The following is a 26,398-nucleotide window of genomic DNA, read 5'->3' on the forward strand; positions in this document are numbered from 1 at the left end:
CACCTGGATGGCTCAGTCATTAAGTGCCTGCCTTCAGCTTGGGTCATGATCCTGGTCCTGGGATGGAGCCCCTCATCGGGCTCCCTGCTGCTCAGTGCGAAGTCTGCTTCTCCCTCTCTCCCACTCCCCCTGCTTGTGTTCCCTTTCTCACGCTCTCTCTCTCTGTCAAATAAATAAACAAAATCTTTTAAAAAAATGGAATTAGTAGTCAATCAGGTAGAATTTTAATTGTTTTTATGACTTGTCAATGATAAGCTGAAGTGTCAGAAAAAGAAAAATGGAGGTGCAGTATAGACTTCGACAGCTGCTAGTTCTTTTTCATAGAAGAGGTTTAAAGAGGATTTAAGGCTTCTTGGCCCCTGCAAAAATCATTCTGGGATGGGAAAAGTACTTCTCTGTTCTTAGTAAGAGGAACAGTAGACATAGTCAAGTTTATTTTTGGTCTGATTCATTTGTCCTTCCTCATAATTTATTTTATTACCTTCTGTGTCTGTCTCTATAAATGGCACAAACCTTTCAATGTTTATTTTGTAAAAACATGGTTGTAAAAATATAATTTCATTTTGAAAATACTACTAATTATTTATTTTTTCTGAAGGTAGAAAATATTTTGTTGAATGATAGTGGAAACTATGTACTTTGTGACTTTGGCAGTGCCACGAATAAATTTCTTAATCCGCAAAAAGATGGAGTTAATCTAGTAGAAGAAGAAATTAAAAAGTAAGTTTCTGTCTTTATTGTGCTTTGTCTCTTGAGAATTTTAGTTAAGTCTGTGGACCAGTTCTGCTAATACAATTTTTTTAGGTGCTCGATTTATAGATATTTTTAAAATATTTCTGTGCCGTAGACATTGACTAATTTATTTCTACTCTAGCTCAGTAGAAAATACATTTTACCATGCATACAGGTTTTCATGTACATTGTAAATATATGGATCTAGAAGTTTGTTAAGCTGTAGTAATTTGTGGAATCATTAAAGGGAGTTTTAAGTGATTGTTGAGTTCAGGTAAGCATATTTTTACTAATACTGAGGATTACTGCTTGTTAGGAAGACAGTTATTTGAAATGAGGAAGATTGGCCTCTTAATATATTGAAAACTGTGTGGAAAACATGTTACTTTGTCATAGTGTGTTAGAAAGCTCTCTGGTAGAAATAGGTCATACCTGCTCTATGTTTTCTTAATTTTGTACTTTCTGTGGTTGCTAGAGTACGAGTACCCGTAAGTACCTTTCCCTGACTTTTCTGTTTTCCAGTTTTAGACCATAGAACTGTTTGTAAATCTTAGATTACCTTAGTACAATGATACAGGATGCCCAAAGAGCTGTGAGAATGGGCATTTCTGGGCAGTCGGCTTTTCTGAGTTGTCTGTCTTCACTTCTCGCAAATTCTCAGTTGTTGAAGACGGAGTGCCCGCATTTGAACTGCAGTGTCCATTTTGAATGGACTCAAGGAGAGCTGATCTCACGGTGGCCCATTTGTATAACACTGTGGGTTTCTGGGCTGTGTATGGCTACTCAGGAAACTTAGCCTACGATGATTATATTAGATTCTGTAGAACTTAACTCCTTAGTAAACATGTAAATGTCCTGAGAACACAAGAATGATTACACAAGAATGAATTGGTTTCTTGGGGATCTATATATATGTATCTATTTACATACATATATATATATATATATATATATACACACACACACACACACACACACACACATACACACACACATATGTGTGTATATATATAAATATATATAAATATAAAAATTAAAAAATTACTGGGTTGTGATATATAATGCCTGCTTTAGGATCTCTGAGTTGCTGAAAGTTTCATTTCTTGCGTTGAGACGTTAGGTGTAGTGGAATTCTGCAGTCAGGATGAACGCGGGCTCGTGAGGCTCTTGTGCTTCGTGGCTCCGCTGAGGAGTTAATGGTCTAACCGTGTATTCAGCTGAAGGCGTTTGTTCAGGGCCTCCAGTGCAGTGGCCGCTGTGGTTGGTGCTGCAGCTTGGCAGTGGGCAGAAGCCCTGCCTTCATGCACTTTCTCTTCTGGTTTCTCCGGTTGCTCCTCTGTAGTGTCTCACCAGTCAGGGTGATTTTGAAAACATAAGATGATAGAATGTTGAGCCTTAAGATATTTCATATAAAACAAAACATATCAATACTCAAAACTGATCTTAAATTACCCATGATATAGGAAGTCCTTCCATTATCTAATAATTTCTGCCGTGAAATTGAGTACTAGTTCATTAAAATATTCTGTTCATAATGGATTTAGAATTTTTATATTGGTAACTATTTATTCACAGTATCTTTTAATTCCAAGTAGCTTATGATGACAGTTCTAGAAGTGTTCTTAATTAGTGTAGTTAGGATTATGACAACTAGGTTACTTTTAAAACAATAATGATAAAAATAAACCTAAAGGAGATTGACTACTATGTGCCAGGAATTATGTTAGAGCCATAAAAACAAACTCCTTAATAAACGTATAAATTAATTTTTTGAGAGGGTAGCAATATTGCTTTTAATAGACTAAAATATTCTGATAAGAATAATTTTAGAGGCATATTATTTAAAATAAATTCAAAGAAAACTATATTTTCAATCCATTGTCTTTAAGATTTTTTATTAAAGAAAATTTTTTATATAATTAGACATGCTGTTGCACTTGTTGAATAAAAATGTTTATGTAGATGCTTTGTATTGTTAAATCTTGATGGACTTTTATTGAGCTTTTTGAAAATATTATTTCTATAGAATGTTATTGAAACTAAAAGTTTTTATAGTATTTTATATAGAAACAATGTAGTATCTATCTTTTTCTTTCTTTTTTTCTTTTCTTTTTTTATTTTTATATCTCCACTCCATTTCACTTATTTACTGCCAGGTATACAACTCTGTCATACAGAGCCCCTGAAATGATCAACCTTTATGGAGGGAAACCCATCACCACCAAGGCTGATATCTGGGTAAGGCCAAGAAAGGTTAACATTTTCTCTAACCAAATTAAAAAAAAAATCTGAGTTCAGTTGATTATTATCCCTTTGTACCCCCAAAGGTATTTCATAATAAGTAGAAGAGAAGTAATAAATAGTAGGGCTGCTTATTGAGAAGAAAAAGATTATCTTCTTAATCATGAATTGGAAAGCTTAGGTATAAAAAAGTAAATAAAGGACTTCCATATAATGTAACATTTCTACCACAGTATTTTTTTAGAATTTATATTATATAGAATGTTAATATTTTTTTGATTGAACATAGATCTGGTTGATTACGGAATGGAACAGCTGGTCATAACTCTTAAGTAGCTTTTAGAAGTATTTTAGGATCTTTTTAATGGAAACTAAGAGGAGTAAAACTTTTCTCTAATTAAAATCATACCATTGATTAACTTCTACAAATTAGGATCTTATCATTTAACATGTACAGTTGACCCTTGAACAACATGTGTTTGAACTGTGTGGGTCCACGTAATATGCAAGTTTTTAAAAATAAATATATTGGAAAACTTTTTGGAGGTGAAAAATCTTGCAGATGAACCACAATAGCCTAGAAATACTGAAAATGTTAAGAAAAAGTTACCTATTATTGTAAGAATACAATATATAATACGTATTACAATATGTGTGTTAATTAGCTATGTTATTGGTAAGACTTCTGGTCAATAGTAGGTTATTATTAGTTTCTGGAGGTGTCAAGTTAATGTGGATTTTCAACTGCATAGGAGGGTTGGTGCCTCTATACCCCATGTTGTTCGAGGGTTAACTGTGTATCTGGGTTGAATTATTAAGATTAATCATGTTTCTGTATAATTGAACTTTATGTTAGAATGCCAACACTTCTTTAGAACTTGTTTCATAAGGAAATCTATTTTGGCTATATTTGATAAACTAGCAAGAAACTATATTTAAATGTAAATTCATTTAAATCAACAAAGATTTAGTCATATCTACCTCTAGTAACCGTATTAGGGACGGAGGAAAAATATTCCTTTGGAAATAGTTCTAGAGTTTACAAGAAAAGCCATGTTTGTTTTATTTTTGAACGTATTTAGAAAGTAGTAAAGCGTAACGTGTGAAACCAAGTGAGTATCTCCTTGGTCCTTTTCTCCTGGCCTCCTCCTTACAGGGTTTGCAGGGTAGTAGTAAGAGAATGGCTTTGATACCCTTTCATCTGTTGTAGTATATGCTTTTGCAGCAGTGATTCTTAAATCTTGTGGTAGTTGAATTTTTAACCATATGCCTAGTTGAATCAAACCTTGGGTAAGTTTGATTTAGTTAACTTGATAGGCGCTTGTAGATCACCAGCTTGTGTAATTCAAATTCAGTTTGCTTTTCTCAGCATTAATATTTGACCTTTTAAATGGCTTATAGTATAATGTACACAGCAAATCCAATCAGATCTTAATTTATAAAAAGGTATTAGAAGAGGTGGTTGTGGAAATCTTCTCTAACTGAATTTTTTGACGGCTGGTGAAATCCATGTCACCTAAGAGTATTTCAACAGCAGAGGAAACAACAGACAGCAGAGCTTAACTACAGTTTGGAAATCATCAAAGCTTGATTGAAAAAAAGCAAGGAGTCTCTAAGCACGCGATGTGTTACCCAGTATCTTAATAAAAAACGAGAGAAACCTTTCAGACTTCGTATGGATGCCAGGCAGCATACTAAATTGTGATAAGTTTAAGCTTCATACAATTTATAGATCAGTATAGGGGTATTATTTCTGTATCTGGAGATAGCTATGGGGATACAGAGAGATTACCCAAAAATGAAAAAGAAGAAAAATAATAGAAAAGAGAATCTATGTTTATATACTACTAGAAATAAAATTTTAATTTTCATGATGCTGTTTTTTTCTTGTCTTAGCTCAGGTGCAGCAGAAGTATGTTACAACATTTTAGGTGTGAAGGAAAGAATATCCAGAAAAAATATTCAATTCATGCTGGTTAAGAATTATATTTCTGATTCTATTTCAGGTAGTACTGATTCAGGGACTTATAATATTGAGGTTAAAGTATTCATTTAGCACTTTATATTTTGGGAAAAAAAATTTTTTTTTTTTGCTTGAAATTTTTCATTGTAGGTAATTTTCATCCTGAGAAGTAGAATGTTGATTTTATAAGTATTAGGAAATTCAGTGACAGATGCTTCATGTTATCTTTTAATAAGGAAAATTAAAGATGATGATACTTAGCTTCCAAAATCAGGTCATTTGTTTCCTCCTGTTTATTGAACAATTCTCGTCATCAGAGGGATAAGGAGGAAGATGCATTTGGTTTGAAAAAATTAGGACACCTAGTTGTGTTCACACTGTGTGAAGCAGAGTATTTTATGTTTTAGATTTATGTTTTTTAAGTATACTGGCATTGCTATCTAAAACTGTTGTCTGGGGACTCCTGCAACACTTACTCTAACAGAAGACACGTTACTAAAGGTTTGATTTATAAGATAAAACTGGCGAAGATGCAGAACTCTCATATTTGACTGTCATCTGGGAAGGAGAAAGGTGTCATTTAATGTAGATATTACACCATTGGTAGAATTTTTTTTTAGTGCTATTAAGGAAGCCTACAGCTCAATTTGTTATATAAATGCCGAAAATATCTCCCTTACAGAGAAAAGCATTATAAATATTTTTAAGCGACATGGGACTGGTTATTTCCATTCAGAATCTTTACCATTTCATTAATCATAGTAATGCTTTGAACTTACTAGAACTACTCTTCTAGAACTGAAATTTCTAGAATTTTTAAAACTATTGTTAGAAGGCTATTTTGAAACTAATGTTTTGTAAATATTGTTGAACTTACAAAGGTGTTTCTGCATATTATGATTTTCATGGTGGTCATAAAACTTAGTGTATTTGTTAGTTGAGCGCGCTACGTTGGCGGGTGGAGAAAGTCCAGCAAAGGGAGCTGATAGAGTAAGGCCGGATCTCAGTCTCCTGATAGAGTTGCGCACTGCCTGTTGGAGAGTTTTATTACAGTCTCTTGAGAATGAGAAATATCTTTTACGCTTTTAAAGGTTGAGGTGATATTTTTTATAACAACATGATTTCTTGAGCCAAAAATCATTTTATTACTGCCCCCCCCCCTTTTTTAAACATTACTGCTTCTTAGGTTTGAGCTGTTAGCAGCTCGGTAGCTAGGAATTTCCTGGGCTGCTTTTCAGAATGCAGTTTGTGTTGTTTTCGGGTGTTTTGTCCTCATTGTCAGCAAGCAGATTTATTGGTGCTGTGCTGTCTAGGAAGCCATGCAAGTGAAGCAGACAGAGCCCTTCCTTTGCAAATTTTCTTACAGATTAGCCAAGTACAAATATGAAGAGTATGTTTAGAATAAAAATTTTGGGGTTATATGTGGAAGTAGAGACGTCATTTTTATAATATGAAATAATGACATGTTTAGTGAATAATCAATAAAACTGTATTGATGGTTGTCTGATAAATTTAACTGTGCTGGCTAGCTCGTATTTGGAACCTCAGGATTTTAAAACGTGTTTTACAGTGTTTTTTTTTTGTTTGTTTGTTTTTTAAAAGGTTATTAGAAGAAGCCTTGTGACTACTTTGTTGGTCATATGCTAGTTTTATGCTGAATATATTTTTTCCTTGTGAAGGAAATAAAAATACAGTTTTTTTCCCCAAAGGCAGACAGCTAGTTCCAGTTTTGGTTACATCATTCATGATTTAGAGTTCGATGATAGCTTTAATGCAGCCAACTAACCACAGATGTGATAGAAAAATACGAGAGTGATACAGTTAAATATCTTTTCAGAAATTAAGCACATAAATTGGTTTAAGCAGTAATTTGTGAAAAGAGTGATCCAGTATTAGAAACATTAGACTTTTGTTTTTTTAGTAACATTTAGATTTTGGTCTGGGATTGTGTTTTTGTCTCGTGGTTGATTACTGGAGCTCTGATGATATTCATACTTGTTTGTTTTGCAGGCACTGGGGTGTTTACTGTATAAACTTTGTTTCTTCACTCTTCCTTTTGGTGAGAGTCAGGTTGCTATCTGTGATGGCAGCTTCACCATCCCAGACGATTCTCGCTACTCCCAGAATATACATTGCTTGATAAGTAAGTACTTGGAAAGATTTATGAAAGAATCATAAGATACTGTACTTAAGGGTGGGCTGTTTACATCTCTTTACCTAAGCCTAGTCTTTTGATTTCGTGTATTATAATTTTGTGAAACTGTTGTAAAGAAAAACATGAAAACATGTTTATAGGACTTTTATTGGAACGAAAGCAGCATAATTACTGATTAGTGTATGGATATTTTTAAGCCCCCTAGATAAGCTTTTGTAGAACTAGAGATTATGTAATTAAGGAAGCTGGAATTTCTGGGAAAACTTAGAATAAAACATTTAATTACTCAGTCTTTGCTTTTTGAAATCTAAATATCCAGATCTGTTGCTCTTTTGTATCAAAGTGTTACCGGTCGTAGACTATAGCTTATTTGGCCAGCCTTTTAAATAGTTATTCTTGATTGATTATAAAACGTTTATTGGAAAACAACCTAAGTGTAGTATCAGGGAGGAGTAGACCTATGGGCCCCTGACTCCAAAAGAATGCTTCTGTTTTCCTTCTAGCCTCCGTTAAGAGATTTTTCTTCTTTTGGATGGTGTTATAATTTAATTTTTTATATTCATACATGGCAAAATTTCTTGAAAAGGTGATTGAGAGTGGGGAGGATGGCTATCAGATATTAAAATTAAAATATTGCGAAGCTGCAGTATTTAAACAGCACCTCTCACCATTGTTTTAATTAAAATGTTTCTAGCATGTCTCCTCTCTTTTTTGCGTTTTAAACATCCTCTGTCATAGCCTCCAGCCACACAGATCAGTGCAATAGAAAAGAGGGCTAATCTAAACGTAGTTGATGTTTTGTATTATAAAGATGGCCATTCAACTCAATGGGAAGAATTAGATGGAAGTACAAAAAATTATTAGGCATTTGTGGACAAAAAAAAAAACCAAGCTGAAAATCTACCTCAGACTTTATGCTAAAAGTTCAAATAAATCAAAGACCTGAATATAAAAAATAAAGTTAAATGTACTTGAAGAAAATAGGCTTGAATTTATTGATAACATTGGAGTGGGTAGTCTATAGGCATTAGACCTCAGAAACTAGGAAAGAAAAGATGAATCCATTACATATGGGTTTAAACCATTAAAAGTACCCCCCCCCAACAAAACCCCTATTAACCCCAGCATAAAGTCAAATAATAAATTGGGAAAAGATATTTGTTACACATCTGAGAAATGGCTAACTTCTGTAATCTATAAGGCTCATGTAATCAAAAAGAAAAGGACAAACACTCTAGTAGAAAAGTGGTCAAGAGAAAACGGATGGTAAAACAATATCTAGCCTTGCTTTGCAAGCTTATTTAAAGAATAGCCTTTTTATTTGTGTGGATTTGCTCAAACATGTTCAGAATTGGAGACGTATGTCAGTTGAACACAAACTTAACATTGCTTCATGTGGATTTGTTTTCCTAGGCAGAGGGAACCAGAGTAACCGGGTAGGGTAGGTGGTGGTATAATTTTTAGGGGAAAGCAAGTAGCCCTAAGCTTTGCTGCTGTGCTGCCGGTGTGAAGACTTTTAGCTCTCACTGGAGAGCATTAAATACCAGTGTTTGTACCTGGGATGATCTTCACAGAGAGATCCACCTTTTTTTCCTGTGGCTCCCTACTAACGGGTGCCCCCTGGATAGTACCCGTGCTGGCTGAGAGTTCCATTTTTATCTTTATTGGTTAGCACTTCCCAGCCTTATTTTGAGGTGTTTTCATATCCTTGTGGCAGCTTCCAGTCAAATTACCTTCCCAGGTGCCCGTTACGGTTTTTGTGAGTGCTGCGGTTGACAACGTCGTGTAGTTTTTCAGGGGTCTGACCCAGCTCTGTTTTCCCATTATCCCTGTTATTTTTAGCCTGCCATTTTACAGAATGTGATTTTTTTAAAAAAGCAGATATACCTTTAGATTGTATCTGAATAAACATAGACCCATAACCCCCTCTCTTCAGTGCTTTCCTCCGTCATTGTCCAGAAGTTAGGGCCTTAAAAGCGTGATAGAAGTCTGATGGGAATGCTCCCAGAATGATTGAGGGTTTTACTTTGGCTGTTGTGTGTTCTGGCTAATTGAAGTTTAACTTTTTATTGAGGTCCTTGTACTTCACTGTAACAGTGACTAAAGTTTTGTTGCTGATTATAATGTTTTTATTACGACTGAACCGAGGGGTTGGGGACCTTTCAGTGTCATAGAAACTCTGAATATTCTCAGTGGACAATGCTGTGTGAGAGACTGGACAGTATATACCCTGATTAGTGATTTAATTTGCTTATAGTAATGAGACCTTATTTTCTTGAGTTACCTTTTTTTTCCCCTCTCTGTGTATGTGTGTAGGGGTGTTTGTGTGTAATGGGAAGGTGGAAAAGCTAAACACTTTTGATAATTTTAGGATCTGATTGGACTCTACCTAGTTCGTTGATGCTTAACTGTTTTTCATATGCTTCCTTTATTTTCCAATAAATGTGTAGCTTTTAGTTCTTATCAATGGTAATATAATTTTGACCATCTATTAATGTCTTTGAACTTATATCAGAGAGGCGAACAAAACAGTCGAATAAAATAAAAGCGTTCAATTAAATGTTGGTGTTTTATTTCCTGTGAAAGGGGTTTTATGGATTTTACTTTTTAAATATTGCCTTGAGTAATAAAAGCTTAACAAAGTAGAGATTTTTTAAACAAGAACATACCTACAACGCAGTGTTTTTTAGAAAACACTTAGATTCTTTGCAATTTTATTCTTTATGTTTTTTCATATGTGACCTTGCCTGTTTCCTGCAATCCCACTTAGGTTTCTCTCTCTGCTTTAAAAAAAAAAAATACATAAAAAGATGTTGTGTATTTATTTGACAGAGAGAGACAGTGAGAGACGGAACACAAGCCAAGGGAAGCTGGAGAGGGAGAAAACAGACCGACCCCCTCTCCCACCCAACCCCGAGCAGGGAGCCTGATGTGGGGCTCAATCCCAGGACCCTGGGATCAGGACCTGAGCCAAACGCAGATGCTTAACAGCTGAGTCACCCGGGCACCCCTCTCTCTGTTTTTATAATATATAATGAGTAATCTTCATTAAATTGGGAATTGCCTAGTTGTTCTCATAGTTTTTGAAGGTGAAATATTTTATTGGCAGTTATTCGTGCAATGTAGTTGCCTCCACACCCGACATCAAGAACTAATGATGTCTGTGCTCGCTAATTGAACATAATAATAAAAAGATAAATGAAAACATTTATCTTTTTAGTATTAACACGTTTACTAATGCATCTATTTTCTATGACTCAGGACTTTTGAAATGGCTATGCCTGATCTTTGTTAAAATTATATGCCTTGTGATTACATAAGAATTTGCAAATACTTTCAATTATCACCAGTTTTGTTAAGGGTAATTATTATTACCTACTGTCCATAAATCTCAGTTTAACTAATTTTTTTTTTAAAGATTTTATTTATGTATTTGACAGACAGAAATCACAAGTAGGTAGAGAGGCAGGCCTAGAGAGAGGCGGAAGCAGGCTCCCCACTGAGCAGAGAGCCCGATGTGGGGCTTCATCCCAGGACCTGGGATCATGATCTGAGCGGAAGGCAGAGGCTCAACCCACTGAGCCATCCAGGCGCCCCAATAAATCTCAGTTTAACTATTAATTTCATTATGTTTTCCTGCTTCTTAAAAGTAGCAGAATCAATTATTTAGAATTTTTCTTCTGAGCTTCTGTTAACTTTCCCAGTAGACAGATAATGGAGGTGAATTGAGGGATGAGGAGAGAAGCATTTTCATGATGGATCCGAGAGCCGAAGAGAACCTACAGAGTGTTTAGAGAGAACGAGAAGCTTAACTGATGGGATTGCTGAATATGACGATGAACGGACAGAGGGCTGGCTGCCTTACCTTCCTTTTAGCATCTGGGTTGTAAGGTGGTTAAGGTAGTATGTTGTAGAGGTTAAGAACAAAGCCTTGAGCCAGAGGGCCTGGGCTCACATCTGCTCTGCCACTTACTTGGTCCAGAACATTGGGCACCTCCATTTTTCCTAATCACGTTTTTAAAGTGACCATATTCAAAGTACCTGCTTCTCAAAGGTTATTGTGAGAATTAAATGAATTATGGAAAAATACTTCTTAGCATGTGTATGTGTTCAGTAAGAGATGGCCTTTAATACTACCATCATAACTATTATAATAACCACCATTACTGCTGATATCATTGTTACAATTCTTTCTAGTTAACTGAGGTTTTGATTTTCTGGGTAAGGGGCAGGGCATTTACTTTCAGAAACTCATTAGAATGTATTTCCTCAGAGATTTCTTTGGATGCTATAAGCAGAGCTTGGCCTTGCAGATTAATGGTGGCTGTACCAAAGGCTTACTGTTTTTAAGTTAGATGCTCAAGAACACACTGTTAAATGTAACTACTAAGTTTTTTTCTCACTGCTTGCTTTGTGCAGTGATTTATACAAACAGCAGGAAAAGCTTTGTTTTTCTTACTTTTGGGTCTGTCTTTGTGGCTCTGTATCTTTGCTTTGTGGTTCTGTATCTTTGCTTTTTGCAGCTCATCTATTGGGCTTAATTTTTTTTCTTGAAATATAGTTGACATGCAATATTATATTAATTCCAGATGTATAATGTAATGATTTGATGCATGTATATATGGTGAAATGATCACCACAGTAAGTCTAGGTAACATATATCACCTCACATAGTTTACCCCTGACTCCCTGGGACGAGAACCTTTAAGACTCTTATTAGCAACTTTCAAATATACAGTACAGTATTATTAGCTACAGTCACTGTGCTGTGTACAGTACATCCCCAGAACTTACTTTCACAGTAACTGGAAGGTATGTTTGACCACCTTCACCTGTTTTGCCCACCCCTCCGCTTTCCTCACCTCTGGCAACCACTGATCTGTTCTCCGTATTTATGAGTTTCTCTCTCTCTTCCCTTCTCCCTGCCCCCTGCCTCCCTCCCCCCACAGGTAGGTGAGATCGTACAGTGTTTGTCTTTTTGTCTTATTCCAGTTAGCATAATGCCCTCAGGTCCATCTATGACAAGATTTTCTTTCTTTTTAATAGCCAGATAATGTAAGGGAGAGCGAGTGAATGTGTGTGTGTGTGTGTGTGTGTTATATTTTCTTTATTCACCCATCAGTGGACACTTAGCTTGCTTGTATTGTAAATAATGCTGCACTAACCATAGCGGTGCAGATATTGTTTTTTTTTTAAGATTTTATTTATTTATTAGAAAGAACAAGAACACGAGAGCGGGGGATGGGCAAAGAGAGAGGGAGAAGCAGACTCCCCACTGAGCAGGGAGCCCGATGCCGGACACCCTGGGATCATGACCTGAGCTGAAGGCAGACAGTTAACCCACTGAGCCATGCGGACGCCCCATGCAGATACCTTTCTGAGCTGTTTTTGTTTTCTTTGGGTAAATACCTGGAAGTGGACTCGCTGGGTGATACGGTAGTTCCGCTCGTCATGTTCCTGAGAGCCTCCATACTGTTCTCCAGAGCGGCTGTTCCAGTTGGCCTGCTCACGCCCCTGCCCAGACGATTCCTTTTCTCCATGTCCCCACCAAGACTTGTTACTTCTTCTCATTTTAATAGTAAATAAATTTATTTTAATACCTATTTCCTGTGGGAAACCAGGAACTCGCTTGCTTGTTTTAATACATTTAAAATTTATTATGGAAGCAAGAAATACACAAATAGAGGCAGAACAGTTCAGTGGATTGTGTACCCATTCCCCAGCTTCAGGAATTACTAACTCATGGTCAGTCTTTTCGTCTATAGCCTCACCCACTCTTTTTTATATTATTTTTGAAAATAATCTTGGACAATTTGCTGTACCTTTGGAAAGAAATCAGCGGCTAAGGGAGGAGTTCCTTGGAGGTTTCCAGTCACTGCTGCTGGGTTGCCTCTTGGGCAGGTGTAGAGAGGGCTCTGATCCGTGATATCTGGGGGGGCTAGCAGGACTCCCCCAGATACACTAACCGGGCATATTGGTAGTGCCCTTTTAGTGTTTAGGTTATTTATGATTGAACACGGTCATTACTGGTTATTAAATTTAGTTTCATTCCAGCAGTCTGTAGAATAAGTTATGTAGGATCCGTATACTTAACATGCAGGTTTCTTTCTTTTTTTTTTTTTTTTTTAAAGTTTCATTCTATGTATATATATATATATATTTTTTTTAAAGATTTTATTTATTTATTTGACAGACAGAGATCACAAGTAGGCAGAGAGGCCGGCAGAGAGAGAGAGAGAGAAAGAGGGAAGCAGGCTTCCTGCGGAGCAGAGAGCCCGATGCGGGGCTCGATCCCAGGACCCTGAGATCATGACCCGAGCCGAAGGCAGCAGCCCAAACCACTGAGCCACCCAGGCGCCCCAACATGCAGGTTTCTAATACAGATGGTTCTGCTTATGGTTTTTCAACTGTACGATGATGTGAAAGCTATACACATGCAGTTGAAACCATACTTTGAGTCTTGAATTTTCATCTTTTCTCAGCTAGCGGTGTGCAGCGTGCTAACTCTCTCATGATGCCGGGGGGCCGCGCTGCGCTGGAGCTCCCAGTCACCGCCTGGCTCATGGGTGCACGATGATGCTTTCAAGCATTCTGTGCCCATGCGGTCACTTTTTCCATTTCAAGTACAGTATTCAGTAAGTTACATGCGGTACTCACACTTTAAAATGGACTTCGTGTTAGATGATTTTGTGCAACTGTAGGCTAACGGTAGGCGTTCTGAGCGCATCCAAGGTAGGCTAGCCTACATTCAGTAGGTTAGGCGCATTAAAGGTATTTTTGACCTACAGTATTTTTAATTTATAATGGGTTTATTGGGATGTAACCCCATCATAAGTCGAGTGGGATCTGTAATAATTTCCACAGGCTAACAGATTAAAATTGTTAATGTTAATGTTTAATGTTAATGTTAATGATAGCATTGATAGTTGTAAAATCAGAGTAGGTGTTCTCTTTTTAGCTGTATTACTGTAAGGATAGTAATAAGTGGAAGTCTTTGGGAAGGAAAAAGTTCTTCATGAAAGGAAAACAATTTAACAGCATTTTAGGCAGAAAAACTCTTTAAGACCTCTGTTCAAAGTATTTTCCTGTTAGATTTGTTGAGCTATCAGAGAGGCTGGTTTGGCTTTTACTTAGGCCCAGGGATGGATCTTTCATTTTGTATAACTTGAATGGGAACCCCTTTATGTAACTTTTGGCTTAAGTCCTTAGTGAAGCTGTAGTGTTAACTTGGTCGCTGCCGCAGGGGCAGCAGCCCTTTTAACAGCTCTTTCTGTTGGCATAGGCATGGATGTTTTACTTGCCTCTACACTTAGTTATAAATGTAACCATTTCAGCTGCCTTGGGCAAGTGTTTCAATTTTTATTTTTTTTTTTAAAGATTTTGTTTGAGACAGTGCACGCCCAGGTCAGCTGCCTTGGGCAAGTGTTTCAATTTTTATTTTTTTAAAAGATTTTGTTTGAGACAGTGCACGCCCAGGAGCGGGAGCAGCGCTGGATGGGTGGGAGGCAGAGGGAGAAGCGATTCCCCGCTGAGCAGGGAGCCCAGTGCTGGCCTCAATCCCAGGACTCTGAGATCACGACCTGAGCCGAAGGCAGACTGAGCCACCCAGGTGCCCCACAAGTGTTTTCTAATAAGCTATGTCTGATACCTTAGTTGGAAATAGCATGGTGGTTTAATTATACACTACCTTAAGTGCCGAGATATTTTGTGTTCTTGGGTTATGTAAGTGGTGTTTGTATCAACAGGAAGATTCACACAATTAGGAGCAGAGAAATAGCCTTTCATTTCTATGCGGCCGATGTTTTAAAAGTTGATCTTACATTTTCAGTAGAATCAAGGTCAGTGGGACTGTCTCATGATTGACATGATCACTTTAAATTGGGTAAACAAGGGTGTATTCTAACTTCTCTGCCCTTTTTTTTTTAAATGAATTTAAACACTTTTGGATGAACTAGACACATGTATTTCTTAACCCGTTCTTTCAGGAGCATATTTTTATGGGTAATATGGTTTTATTGTCTTTGAAGTCAGAGTTAATAGAACACTAGACTTGAGGTTTAATTATTATGAGAGAAAATGGGCAAACTACTTAAAAACTGAGGTTGTCATTCTTGGCAGATGTGTCTCGGTGTTTAGCTGGATTAGAGCTGTTACCTCTGTACTCCAGATTATATTGTTTAGTTATCGAGGAGTACATTTTGCGGCATACAGTCCTCGCGGACAGTTTGGGAAGTTATATTATTTAAATTAAATGCTTCATGGTGCCTTATTGAGTGCTTCTCCTTTTTTCTTTTTTAATGGCTGGTAATATCCAATATAAAAATATTCAGAGATAAAAATGTAGCCATGTTCTTCCTATGGATTTCAGCCTCCTCATACTTTTGAATTAGAACCAAATCAGAGGGACACAGGAGCTCAGTCAGATAAAACTGTCGACATTAATACTAAAAAGCAGGTTGCAGAATGAAATTTAGATCTGAAGGCAAATGGGCCTATTGATCTGTGTTTAGTCCCCAAATGTACTTAGCCATAGGCAGTGCTGGAAAGCCACAGATTCCCTTTAGAGAAGCAGACCGTTTACCAAACATGTTTTCAGAGAGAATGTTTCTGTCTGGAGACTCATCCTGAAAGAAAGTCTCAGAAATTGATCTGTGTGGATGCTTATTTATTTTTGCTAGCTAACAGTTAGACAAATCACTCTTTTCTTCCTGGAGAGGAATGAGTTATAGTAGCAGAGAGAGGTAACTAGTACAGTAGTTTTCACACTGTTTGACTGTGGTCCATAGTGAAAAATACATGTTAATTATGACCTGGTGCACGTACACACATGCACATGAGGCAAGTTTCTTGAACTATTGCTTATGCTTACCGTAATAATGCACTCTATATTTTATAGTCTGTAAAATAAATGACAGTCGTGACCTTTTAAATTGGTTTCGCGTTCCGTAAATGGGATCCGTACAGTTGGGCAAACTGGACTGGCTGTAGCAGATGTAAACCTGGGAGTGAGAGGTCCTTCTGTTTGGTTCTGAGATGATCCGGCTTCTCTCCACAGCTTGCTTACCTAATCACTGGGGGATGTTGTGCTGTGCTGAATTTGGGACATAGGATTACCTGTAAAGATACTGCTTAGAGAACATAAAATCTCAAGTTTATTGGCCCTTAATGCTTTTCATTACTATGAAAGAAAAAAATATATAGGATTGCTGGAAGGATCATTCTTTTCCACTCTAGATACTTAAAAAGCTTTTCCTAAGATTAAGTCAGGCCAGAAAAGCATATTGTTGTGTTGAGCTGTTCTCTGCTCTTACAGAATTTCTTCTGCTGAACTGCATTTAGGTGTTATGTTACCGGTCATCACAGAAAGAACGACCCATTGCAGTTTTTTAAGGACATTATTCATGCTGTATGAACTTTTCTTTAGAAACACTTGGGAGAATTTACTCTTTACCATCAATATTAGGAATAGTGCTTTTTCTTAACACCTGGTTTATTTTTGTGCTGAGGATACTGTGATTCTTGTAATGGATCATGTTGCTGTATTTATGTTGCCAACTAGAAGAAAGTAACTAAATTTTTGGCTTACATTTATAGGGCCAAATCATATGCAGCTTCTTTACTGACATTATCCTGTTTTTTTTTTTTTTTGTGGGGGTGGGCACGGGCTCTTAGCCATTACTTTTCTATTAGTATTAATTTTCTCATATACTTAAAATCTTACAGTTTTGGGGCACCTGGGTGGCTCATTGGGTTCAATGTCTGCCTTTGGCTAAGGTCATGATCCCAGGGTCCTTGGGTCAAGCCCCACATCGGGCTGCCTGCTACTCTCTCTCCCTCTGCCCCTCTCCCTGCTCGTACTCTCTCTCTCTCTCTCTCTGCTCTGTTTCTCTCTCTCTCAAATAAATAAAGTCTTTGGAAAAAAGAACAAACCCAAAAGCCTCATAGTTTTGTATGCTTTTTCAGGTCTCTTATAGGAATAAATATTTATAATTAGCTACAGTTGAAATTGGATTTTAAAAGCCACATAAACTTAATTGTTAGTATAGAAAAATAGATTAAGTTTGTGAATTTGATAAGTTTCTTGTGATTTGTTTTTAAAAAAGTATATGAATAAACATTTATTGTTAAAAGTCTGTTTGGGACGCCTGGGTGGCTCAGTTGGTTAAGCAGCTGCCTTCAGCTCAGGTCATGATCCCAGCGTCCTGGGATCGAGTCCCGCATCGGGCTCCTTGCTCAGCAGGGAGCCTGCTTCTCCCTCTGCCTCTGCCTGCCATTCTGTCTGCCTGTGCTTGCTCTCTCCCCCTCTCTCTCTCTGATAAATAAATAAAATCTTTAAAAAAAAAAAAAGTCTGTTTAAATTTATTTCTATATCATGTGCTGTTATATTTTTAAAACATTTAATATTTGTTGGTATCAAGATCAAATATGATTTTGGAGGATAAAATAAACCTGTACATTCCTGAATCTTCTCTGGAATATGGTTGAATACAAACTAAATAAATAAATGTTTTTGGTTATTTACATCTAACAATGGTGACAAAATAATAATCAGTTTTATAAGTGACCAATTGTAAGTCTATAAAGTTAAGTTACATACAGAGTATTTTTTTTTTAAGATTTATTTACTTACTTTTAGAGAGAGAGAGAGAGAGAGAGAGGGAAAGAGAGTGTGCACACATGCATGGGTAGAGGGGTGGAGGGAGAGAGACCCCAAGCTGGTTCCTTGCTGAGCGCAGAGCCTCATGTGGGGCTGGGTCCCAGGTCCCCGAGATCATGACCTGAGCTGAAATCGAGTCTGGTGCTTAACCAACTGACCACCCAGGCTCCCTCATGTAGAATATTTTTAAAAACTGACTTTTTAGAATCTCCTGAATCAATTTCTAAGTTTGTACTTAGTGTCATTTGAGGCACACTGTGTTTTTAACTGAAGTTTATCCTGTTGTTGGAGATGTAGAATATGTTGTTTGTTCAAATATTACTTAAATTTGAAAGGAAGATTTAATTTTTTTTTTCTAATTTTAATTTACCCATTTATATACTTAGATCTTTCTATATATAATTTTCTTAGCAAGTTTCAGAAGATTATGTAATTGATGCTGTGCATTTTTATTCCAAATAGGTTTAAAAATGATTTGAGGGGTACCTGGGTGGCTTGATTGGTTAAATGTCTAACTCTAGGGGCGCCTGGGTGGCTCAGTGGGTTAAAGCCTCTGCCTTCGGCTCAGGTCATGATCCCAGGGTCCTGGGATCGAGCCCCACATCGGACTCTCTGCTCAGCAGGGAGCCTGCTTCCTCCTCTCTCTCTGCCTGCCTCTCTGCTTACTTGTAATCTCTGTCTGTCAAATAAATAAATAAAATCTTAAAAAAAAAAAAAAATGTCTAACTCTTGGTTTTGGCCCAGGTCATGATCTGAGGGTTCTGGGTTTGAGCCCCATGTTGGGCTCCATACTCAGCAGGGAGTCTGCTTCAGGATTCTCTTTCTGTCTCCCTGTGTCTCGCCCCAACCCCCTCTCACTCTCTCTTTGTAAAATAAGTAAGTTGTAAAAAATGGTTTGAACATAGTAAGAACTTAGAGTTAATCAGTGAATCAGAGTTAGAACATGGAGATGTTGTAACAAAATATGAACTTTCTAGTTATAGAATTGAGTGTAGATGTCAGCGTTCTTGTGAACTTGTGAATAAGTGATGTAATAGAAAAGTAGTCATTCGGTTAGAAAAAAAGATCATTTTCGTTAGGAAAAAAAGTCAGGTATTTCAAGCAATGTTGTAAGACTGGTGTGAAATCTGTTTATAATAGAACCATAAAGCTCTACTCATACTTTTGAACATGATGTGAATAATATGTAGAAAGAAGAGCTTGGGTGAATATCGTTAACATCAGTATGGGAAGAAAGAATGTTTTTGGAAAACTCTTGTGTCAACCCTGAACTACTTTGTTAAACATAATGCACAAACAACTCAATCTTTTCTCAATGATTCAGGATCATTTGAAAATTAATGGAGGTATTTTAGATAATAAAATAAAGACTTCTACTGTGGCTTTGGAACATTCTTGAATAATTCCCTGGTGTTCACTAAACTCACTGTTTTGTGTCACTTTCTGAGAAGAACGTTTCTATTTGTTTATTTATACAAATATATTTCTATTTGTGTATTTATACTTCTGGTGCAGAGCTCTTCCGTGACCATTTTTGCTTCAGTTAATGCTTCAGGTTCATGTAGAAAATAACAATTTCTATATTTTCTAGAACATGAGTGAAGTCTACTAGAATCACTTGATCTTAGAATGGAAAAAAGTGTATATTCATTTCATTGTTTTAATGTGCCCCTACATAGCTTCTGTGTATTCCGTGAAACTTACCAGTTTAATCTGTTCTTTCAGGGTTCATGCTGGAACCAGATCCAGAGCGCAGACCTGACATATTTCAAGTGTCCTATTTTGCATTTAAATTTGCCAAAAAGGATTGTCCAGTTTCCAACATCAATGTGAGTAGTTTTCCTTTTTTTTCCCTTATATACATTTATTTATTTATTTATTTATTTAATTTATTTTTTTTTAAAAAAGATTTTATTTATTTATTTGTTAGAGAGAGAGTGAGCGAGAGCGAGCATAGGCAGACAGAGTGGAAGGCAGAGTCAGAGGGAGAAGCAGGCTCCCTGCAGAGGGCAAGGAGCCCGATGTGGGACTCGATCCCAGGACGCCGGGATCATGACCTGAGCCGAAGGCAGCTGCTTAAGCAACTGAGCCACCCAGGCGTCCCTATTTATTTATTTTTATTTATTTTTAGCATAACGGTATTCATTATTTTTGCACCACACCCAGTGCTCCATGCCATCCGTGCCCTCTATAATACCCACCACCTTGTACCCCAACCTCCCACCCCCCCGCCCCTTCAAAACCCTCAGATTGTTTTTCAGAGTCCATAGTTTCTCATGATTCACCTCCCCTTCCAAATGTGAGTAGTTTTTCAAGTAGGATATGAATTTAAAATCTCCTTTCTTTTTTTTTTTCTTTAAAGATTTTATCTATTTGACAGAGAGATCACAAGTAGGCAGAGGGGCAGGCAGAGAGAGAGGGGGAAGCAGGCTCCCTGCAGAGCAGAGAGAGCTCAATGTGGGGTTGGATCCCAGGATCCTGAGACCATGACCTGACCCGAAGGCAGAGGCTTAACCCACTGAGCCACCCAAGCACCCCATAAAATCCCATTTTGTATGTATAGGTACATACATTTTCAGAATTACTTGTTCTATGACAAGCGGTCTGACAGTGTGTTTGTGGTTAGTATTTTTATAAAAAGTCACAGTTGCCAAATTGCACCGAGGTGCCCTGGGAGCTACAGCAGACCTGGGATCCTGCAGGATCTTTTTCCTTTTTGAGGGACACACAGTGACCTCTGTATGACACAGCACAAACTGCTTTTATTCAGTTGTTTGGGCCTCTCTGTTCCATTGGGAGGTGCCTCATGGAAAATTCCTGAGGCGCGAAGCGCTGGGTAAAAAGTCTGGTTGCCTTTGGTATAAAGAGCGTAGCTATTGTACATGGAGAGACCTGGGTTCAGTTCTGTCAGTGACTGGTTTTGTATGTTTTGGGGAGTTACTTACTATCTCTTTCTTTTTCTGTGAAAATAATACTTATGAGGATCACAAATAATAAATGTGAACCCTGTGCTTCATCCTGGAAGGTGTTGAGTTGATGGTAGCTAGCATTATTCCGAGGCTTTGAGTTCGTCTGCACAGTGCACCTGATCCCAGCACATTAACTCTGTATGGCAAGTCTTTGCTGATTTTAATAATGGTCTGTGTTCATCACTGACTTTAAGCCAGTCTCAGCTTTTTTTTTTTTCTTTTAAAGATTTTATTTATTTATTTGACAGACAGAGATCACAAGTAGGCAGAGAGGCAGGCAGAGAGAGGTGGAAGCAGGCTCCCTGCTGAGCAGCGAGTCTGATGCGGGGCTCAATCCCAGGACCATGAGATCATGTCCTAAACCGAAGACAGAGGCTTAACCCACTGAGCCACCCAGGCGCCCCCAGTCTCAACTTTTAAAGATTATTCTAGCTTTTGTTCAGATAGGTCTTTTTGATGTATAAAACTTCGTCCATCCCACTAAAAAAATAAGGAAGTTGGTACTATTTCTTTTTGTTTTTTGAAGCTTCAATGTAATATATTCTCTGTCGAAGCTGAAAGTGAGGCAGTTCTAACCTAGTCATGAAAGTAGGTTGATTTGACATTTGTGGATTTCTAGCTTTTCATTCAGCAAATATGTATTTGGGTGCCTGCTCTAAGACAGACATTAGAGAGCATGTGTTTGGTGACCTTTACGAGCGGTGTGAGGAGTGTATCTGCAGTAGAAACCACACTTCCCTCCGCTCTTGGGGTTCGCTTCTTTTTCCAAAGTCCTTTGCAAAATAGTCACTGATTTACAAGTTTACTGTAATCCTTCTTTTAATCTGATATTTACCGGTTTGTAAAGTGGATCTGATGATGATGTTCTGTTTCTTTTCCAACGGTGTCTGTGGAACATGAATGTGAAAGTGACATTTGGGGAGCGTGCAGTGATATTTGCAGATTAGATCTGGCAAATACGTGTGAGCATGTCGTAGGCATCTGAGGTGCAAGTAGTATTTCCTTGATAGTACTTTTCAAGGGTATATCCATACTGTTTAAATGAAACTTTCTGCAGTTAAAATGAAAACGAAAATGAAAAGTTTTATTTTTTTCTTCCAAGAATTCTTCTGTTCCTTCCGCTCTTCCTGAACCGATGACTGCTAGTGAAGCAGCTTCTAGGAAAAGCCAAATAAAAGCCAGGTAGGCAAAGCTGTGCTGAGATCGGAAAAGACCTTTTTTACGAAGTGTATAGTTCCTTTTTTAATTCTAGCTAGTATTGTTGATTAAATGTCATTTTCACACACAAAAAATGTATGTTCTTTACTGCATGTGATGAATAGCTTAGATAGCAACTATAAAAATAGCTTTTTTGCATTAGGTATGGGATTTGACATTGATCTTACTCGAAATGCTCACCCTCAGCAGTTAGGAAGTGATTATGCAACAAGTGATGTTCTGTTGGGTCATTTTGAGGGGTGTCATTATTCTATCGCATGGTAACTCTCATGAAATTTTTGTATTGTGTTTATAGCTAGTATTTTTTTTTTTTTTAATTTAAGGAAAGAAATGACTTACAGCAAACTAGAGTATTCTAAATTCATATGTTCTTTTATGTATTCTAATACATATTTGGAATATGTATTGCTATGTATAACTTACAATGAATGGTTATAACTAATTCTTTTAAGGCTGATAAAGAAGTATAATGTTTTAAATTATCATTCATAGTTTTTTATTGTACCGATAAGTTTGATATGTATTATGTAGGTTAAGATGTGTGTCTGATCAGTGATTGAATTAATGATTTTTTATACTATTTTTGTCTATAAAGGTTAATAAACAGGATTATAATTTAGATTGTCAGATAATATTGCATGTGGGGAGATATCTTGGTCATGGCTTTTTTCCCCCCTTTTCGTAAAGGTTTCTTTATTTGAGAGAGAGCATGAGCACTCGAGTTGTGGGGGTTGGAGGGTGGCAGAGGGAGAGAGCGTTGGAGAATCTCCGACTCCCCGCTGAGCACAGGGCACATCTCAGGACTCGGTCTCAGGACCCCTGAGATCGGGACCTGAGCTGAAGTCAGGAGTTGGACACTTAACTGACTGTGCCACCCAGGTGTCCCATTCAGAGCTTTTTTTGTATTTTACTTAGGTAAAGATTTTATTTGACATGAAATACATAAAATATGTTTATTATGCACCTGTTATATGTAAGATATAGATCCTGGAAACACAAAGAAAAAGGAGCAGTGTTTATTCTCAAGGAGCTCCCATTCTAATGAAGACAGACAAGAGACAGTTACATGTACAGACACTGCGTTACACAGGTGGATGCACGCGCAGCTCCTGTGCAGCTCTGAGAGGGGGAAAGGGCGAGCTGGGAGCAGAGAGAGCCGCCTCTCCCTGGGGCCGTGGCTTCTGCTGCGTGGACCTGCTGGGGAAGGAGACGACAGCAGACAGGCAACTCAGGCGGGAAGAAGGCCCGTTGTCAGCGTGCGGGGCCGAAGCGTAAGGGCACAGAGAGGGCAGTGGTGGGAAGCGGTGGCTAGATGCCGGCCCCAGCAACTGGGTCTCTGTGTCATGCTGAAAAATCGGCACTTTGGGCTTGAAGCCGGTGGATTTTCAGCTTTGCAGTCTGCTCTACCATTTGGGACTTCGTGTGAGATGTGTTGTTATAATAATAAAAAATAATTTGTTGTTTGTAAATTGTTAAAATATCATTTATGAATGACTTTGTTTAAAAAATATGCCCTCAGTCTAAAAATATTATCTTCGCTCACTTGAATTTTAAAATACTCTCTCGAGTAAGAGACGGAAGGAATAAAGTTGCATCTACCTCGCGGGAATCTTCTGACCGACTGTCTCCTCTATGGCACAGCTGTAGTTGGCAGCTGCTGTTAGAGTCGAGTCGATGAATTCCCATAGGACATGTCAGTTCAACTTTACTGTGGTCTTTAAAATTTTACTTATTTTTTAACAATTTATTTGAGAGAGAGAAAGAGAAAGAGTGTGAGCGGAGGCGTGGGCAGAGGGAGAGAATCTTTGAAGCAGACGTCCTGGTGAGCTGGGAGCTTGGGTCAGCCCAAGACCCACGACCTCATCATGGCCTGAGCTGGAACCAGGAGTCGGTCCCTTATCTGACTGAGCCACTCAGGTGTCTCTATTATGGTTTTTTAAGTAATTGTTGTGTTAATGATGAAATCTGTAAGAAAGTAGATACAGATTTTTTAAGAAGCATGAGTCAAGTGAACAAAAATGATGCTTTGAATATCTCTTTAACCATGACCGAAGTCCTAGCTATACAGTTATAGGCAAATGAAAGAGTGCAACTAAAATTCACAGTGCTATCCATGTTAGGTTAAATCTGTACATTACATTAAAAAATTAGGTTCACTGGTACTTATGGTCAATAATATAAATTTTCTCTTTATTGACAGAATCAGTAAAGTACTTGAAAAAATTTAAATATGTATAAAACCTAATTTAAAAATTTAGTTAGTCCTTTTTTCATGTAAAAGTCTTCTTGATGGGGGACAGGGGATTGGAGCAATCTTTAAATAGCTTGTATCATCATTTCCAAGTTTTAGAGCTGCTGTGAGTGTCTCCGTGTACCCCGCCTTTACTGAGGGACACAGCACGCCGGTTTCCTTCTTTCTTAAAGCTCTTTTCTACCTCCCTGAAACCCGCATCTGCTCTTGGGACTGTTAAACATGGGAGACTCGTGACTCGTGTCTGAGAATGGGAAGCTTGAGAATTACGGTCCTGGCAGATGGAAACACGGAAGTATTTTAAGAGGAGAGAGTCTGTGTTTAAGAGATTGTTGAGGAGACAGGGAATAGGAAAGACAAGCAAGGAAGCCAACAGCTTTGTCTACTGCAATAGGGCGGATGAGTCCTCACGGTGGCCGTGATACCAGTGATTACTCAGTCTTTTGTTCGAGGCGAGTTTGTGTCTTCATGTTGCCTAATTTGCCCAGGCATTTTCTTCCCATTTCTACACACAGAACGCTTAATTTCTTTTTTACTGTCTAATGAACGTGTGTTTATTTTTACCCTCCAGTGCCTACCTGAAGCCTTCATAGCCAAATTAGATTAAGGGTAGAATTACTCCTCTATGAAACTGTTGACCGTACTAGCTTGACACTGGTTATTTTTACTGTCTTGTATTTATTTTATTGTATTTTCATGAACGCATATCATATCTTCCTGGGTATACTGTAAATTGTCTGAAGATGGTATTGTGCTCTGGTTGCTGGATATCAGTAATTGTATAATAGGTCTTGGTACATTGGTAAAGTACATTAGGAAACGCTACACTAAAGTCTGTAGAACTTTGAACATGCTTTTTAGAGGTTTGCTGCCCTCGTGTGTTGTGAATCTCTACAGAGCAATTTATAACAGGAACAAGGCAGGGCGAGGCTTGGCCCCTCCTTTCCACTTAATAAAGAACGGATAGACAGATGTAGAGACTGTACGGGATATACAGTCCCCAACTGGAACTTAGGGAGTACAGCGTTGGTTTTAGTGTCATATCTGTAATTTGAACTCAGTAAGTACTTGATTATCATTACGATGAGATACAATTGGTTATATGTATACATGATAATTTTATTGCCTTTAATTCAGTCTTCATGACTTGTACTATAACCCATCCCATCCTAAACATAAATGTCATTTTTAGAAAACCGCACACATACAGTGTATTTGTTACTATCTAAAATCTTCGATTCAGTTTCAGTTCTTTTCTCTCTTACGAAGCTAGTTAAGAGGCTCCCTCTTGTGGTATGCACAGATGTAAGGGAGAGCCCTGGATCTGTACGGTTACTGTATATCGGACATTCTCCAAATGCAGCAGATAGAACTTGGTAAATCATGCGTGCAGACTTTCATTTCCAAGTCTTTGGGAAAGGTGCTGAGGGAACTTGGTGAAGAGATTTTATGGCAGCCCTGTTGAAAAGTGAACATATGATACTATTAGAAAGTAATTGAATTTTTGTACTGGATTTATAGAAAAAATAAGTTGATGAATATGTGAGTTAAAGATTTCCCCTGGCTTTTTTTTTTTTTTTTTTTAAAGAAAAGAAAATGTGTCCTTTAGTGTTCTTGCTTTCAAAACTATGCTTACCATTTTGACCATCCCTGTCTGTGGCCTCAGCTAAGTTCTGGTGGGGAAAATGTTGCGTAATTTCCATTCATTGTTCTCAGGAAAGCATGTTGAAGATTCAAGAAATTGAATGTGAACAGGTGGCTCCACTCTTTGCAAGTTTTGGCTCTTTTGCGAGCTCTGGAAGGCAGTCTTTTCTTTCTTGACCTCGAGTCTAAGCTAAGGGAGACTGTTATTTTTTGTTTCTTGTTTTTTATTTTTCGGACTGGTTTAGAGAATTGGCTCCTGATTCTGTCTAGAACCTTATGAGAAGGTTTCTGTTTGTTTCCTTTATTTTGTCTCTTTAAGAGCAAGCCTGTATTCTTTTTCTATCCGCTTCAGTGACGGACTATGAATTGTAGCAGAGTATACTGGTTTAAGGAAAATGGTTAGGTTTATTTTATTTACTTTCCTACCTTTATTAAACATTTAACACTTGAGAATAGAGACGAAGAAGCCAAGAGGACTAATATGATCGTCAGTAATAATTAAAATGCATCTGCTGAAATAGAGCCTTTCTAGACAAATACTGAATTAGAAATAATCCCAGGATTTGGA

General features: G+C 37.6%; 1 protein-coding gene across 2 annotated transcripts in view; it reads left to right on the plus strand.

Annotated features, from left to right (window-relative positions):
- Positions 1 to 26,398, plus strand: part of BMP2K (BMP2 inducible kinase) — a 122,042-nt gene that overhangs the window by 64,172 nt on the left and 31,472 nt on the right. For both annotated transcript variants that reach the window (XM_032334693.1, XM_032334692.1), the window contains exons 5-9: positions 599 to 720; positions 2,889 to 2,970; positions 6,947 to 7,079; positions 19,474 to 19,577; positions 21,820 to 21,899. In XM_032334693.1, the coding sequence (XP_032190584.1) occupies positions 599 to 720; positions 2,889 to 2,970; positions 6,947 to 7,079; positions 19,474 to 19,577; positions 21,820 to 21,899 (521 nt within the window). The remainder of the gene's footprint in view (positions 1 to 598; positions 721 to 2,888; positions 2,971 to 6,946; positions 7,080 to 19,473; positions 19,578 to 21,819; positions 21,900 to 26,398) is intronic.

The sequence above is a fragment of the Mustela erminea genome, chromosome 2, assembly GCF_009829155.1.
Source record: "Mustela erminea isolate mMusErm1 chromosome 2, mMusErm1.Pri, whole genome shotgun sequence".
In the NCBI taxonomy this organism is placed as follows: domain Eukaryota; kingdom Metazoa; phylum Chordata; class Mammalia; order Carnivora; family Mustelidae; genus Mustela; species Mustela erminea.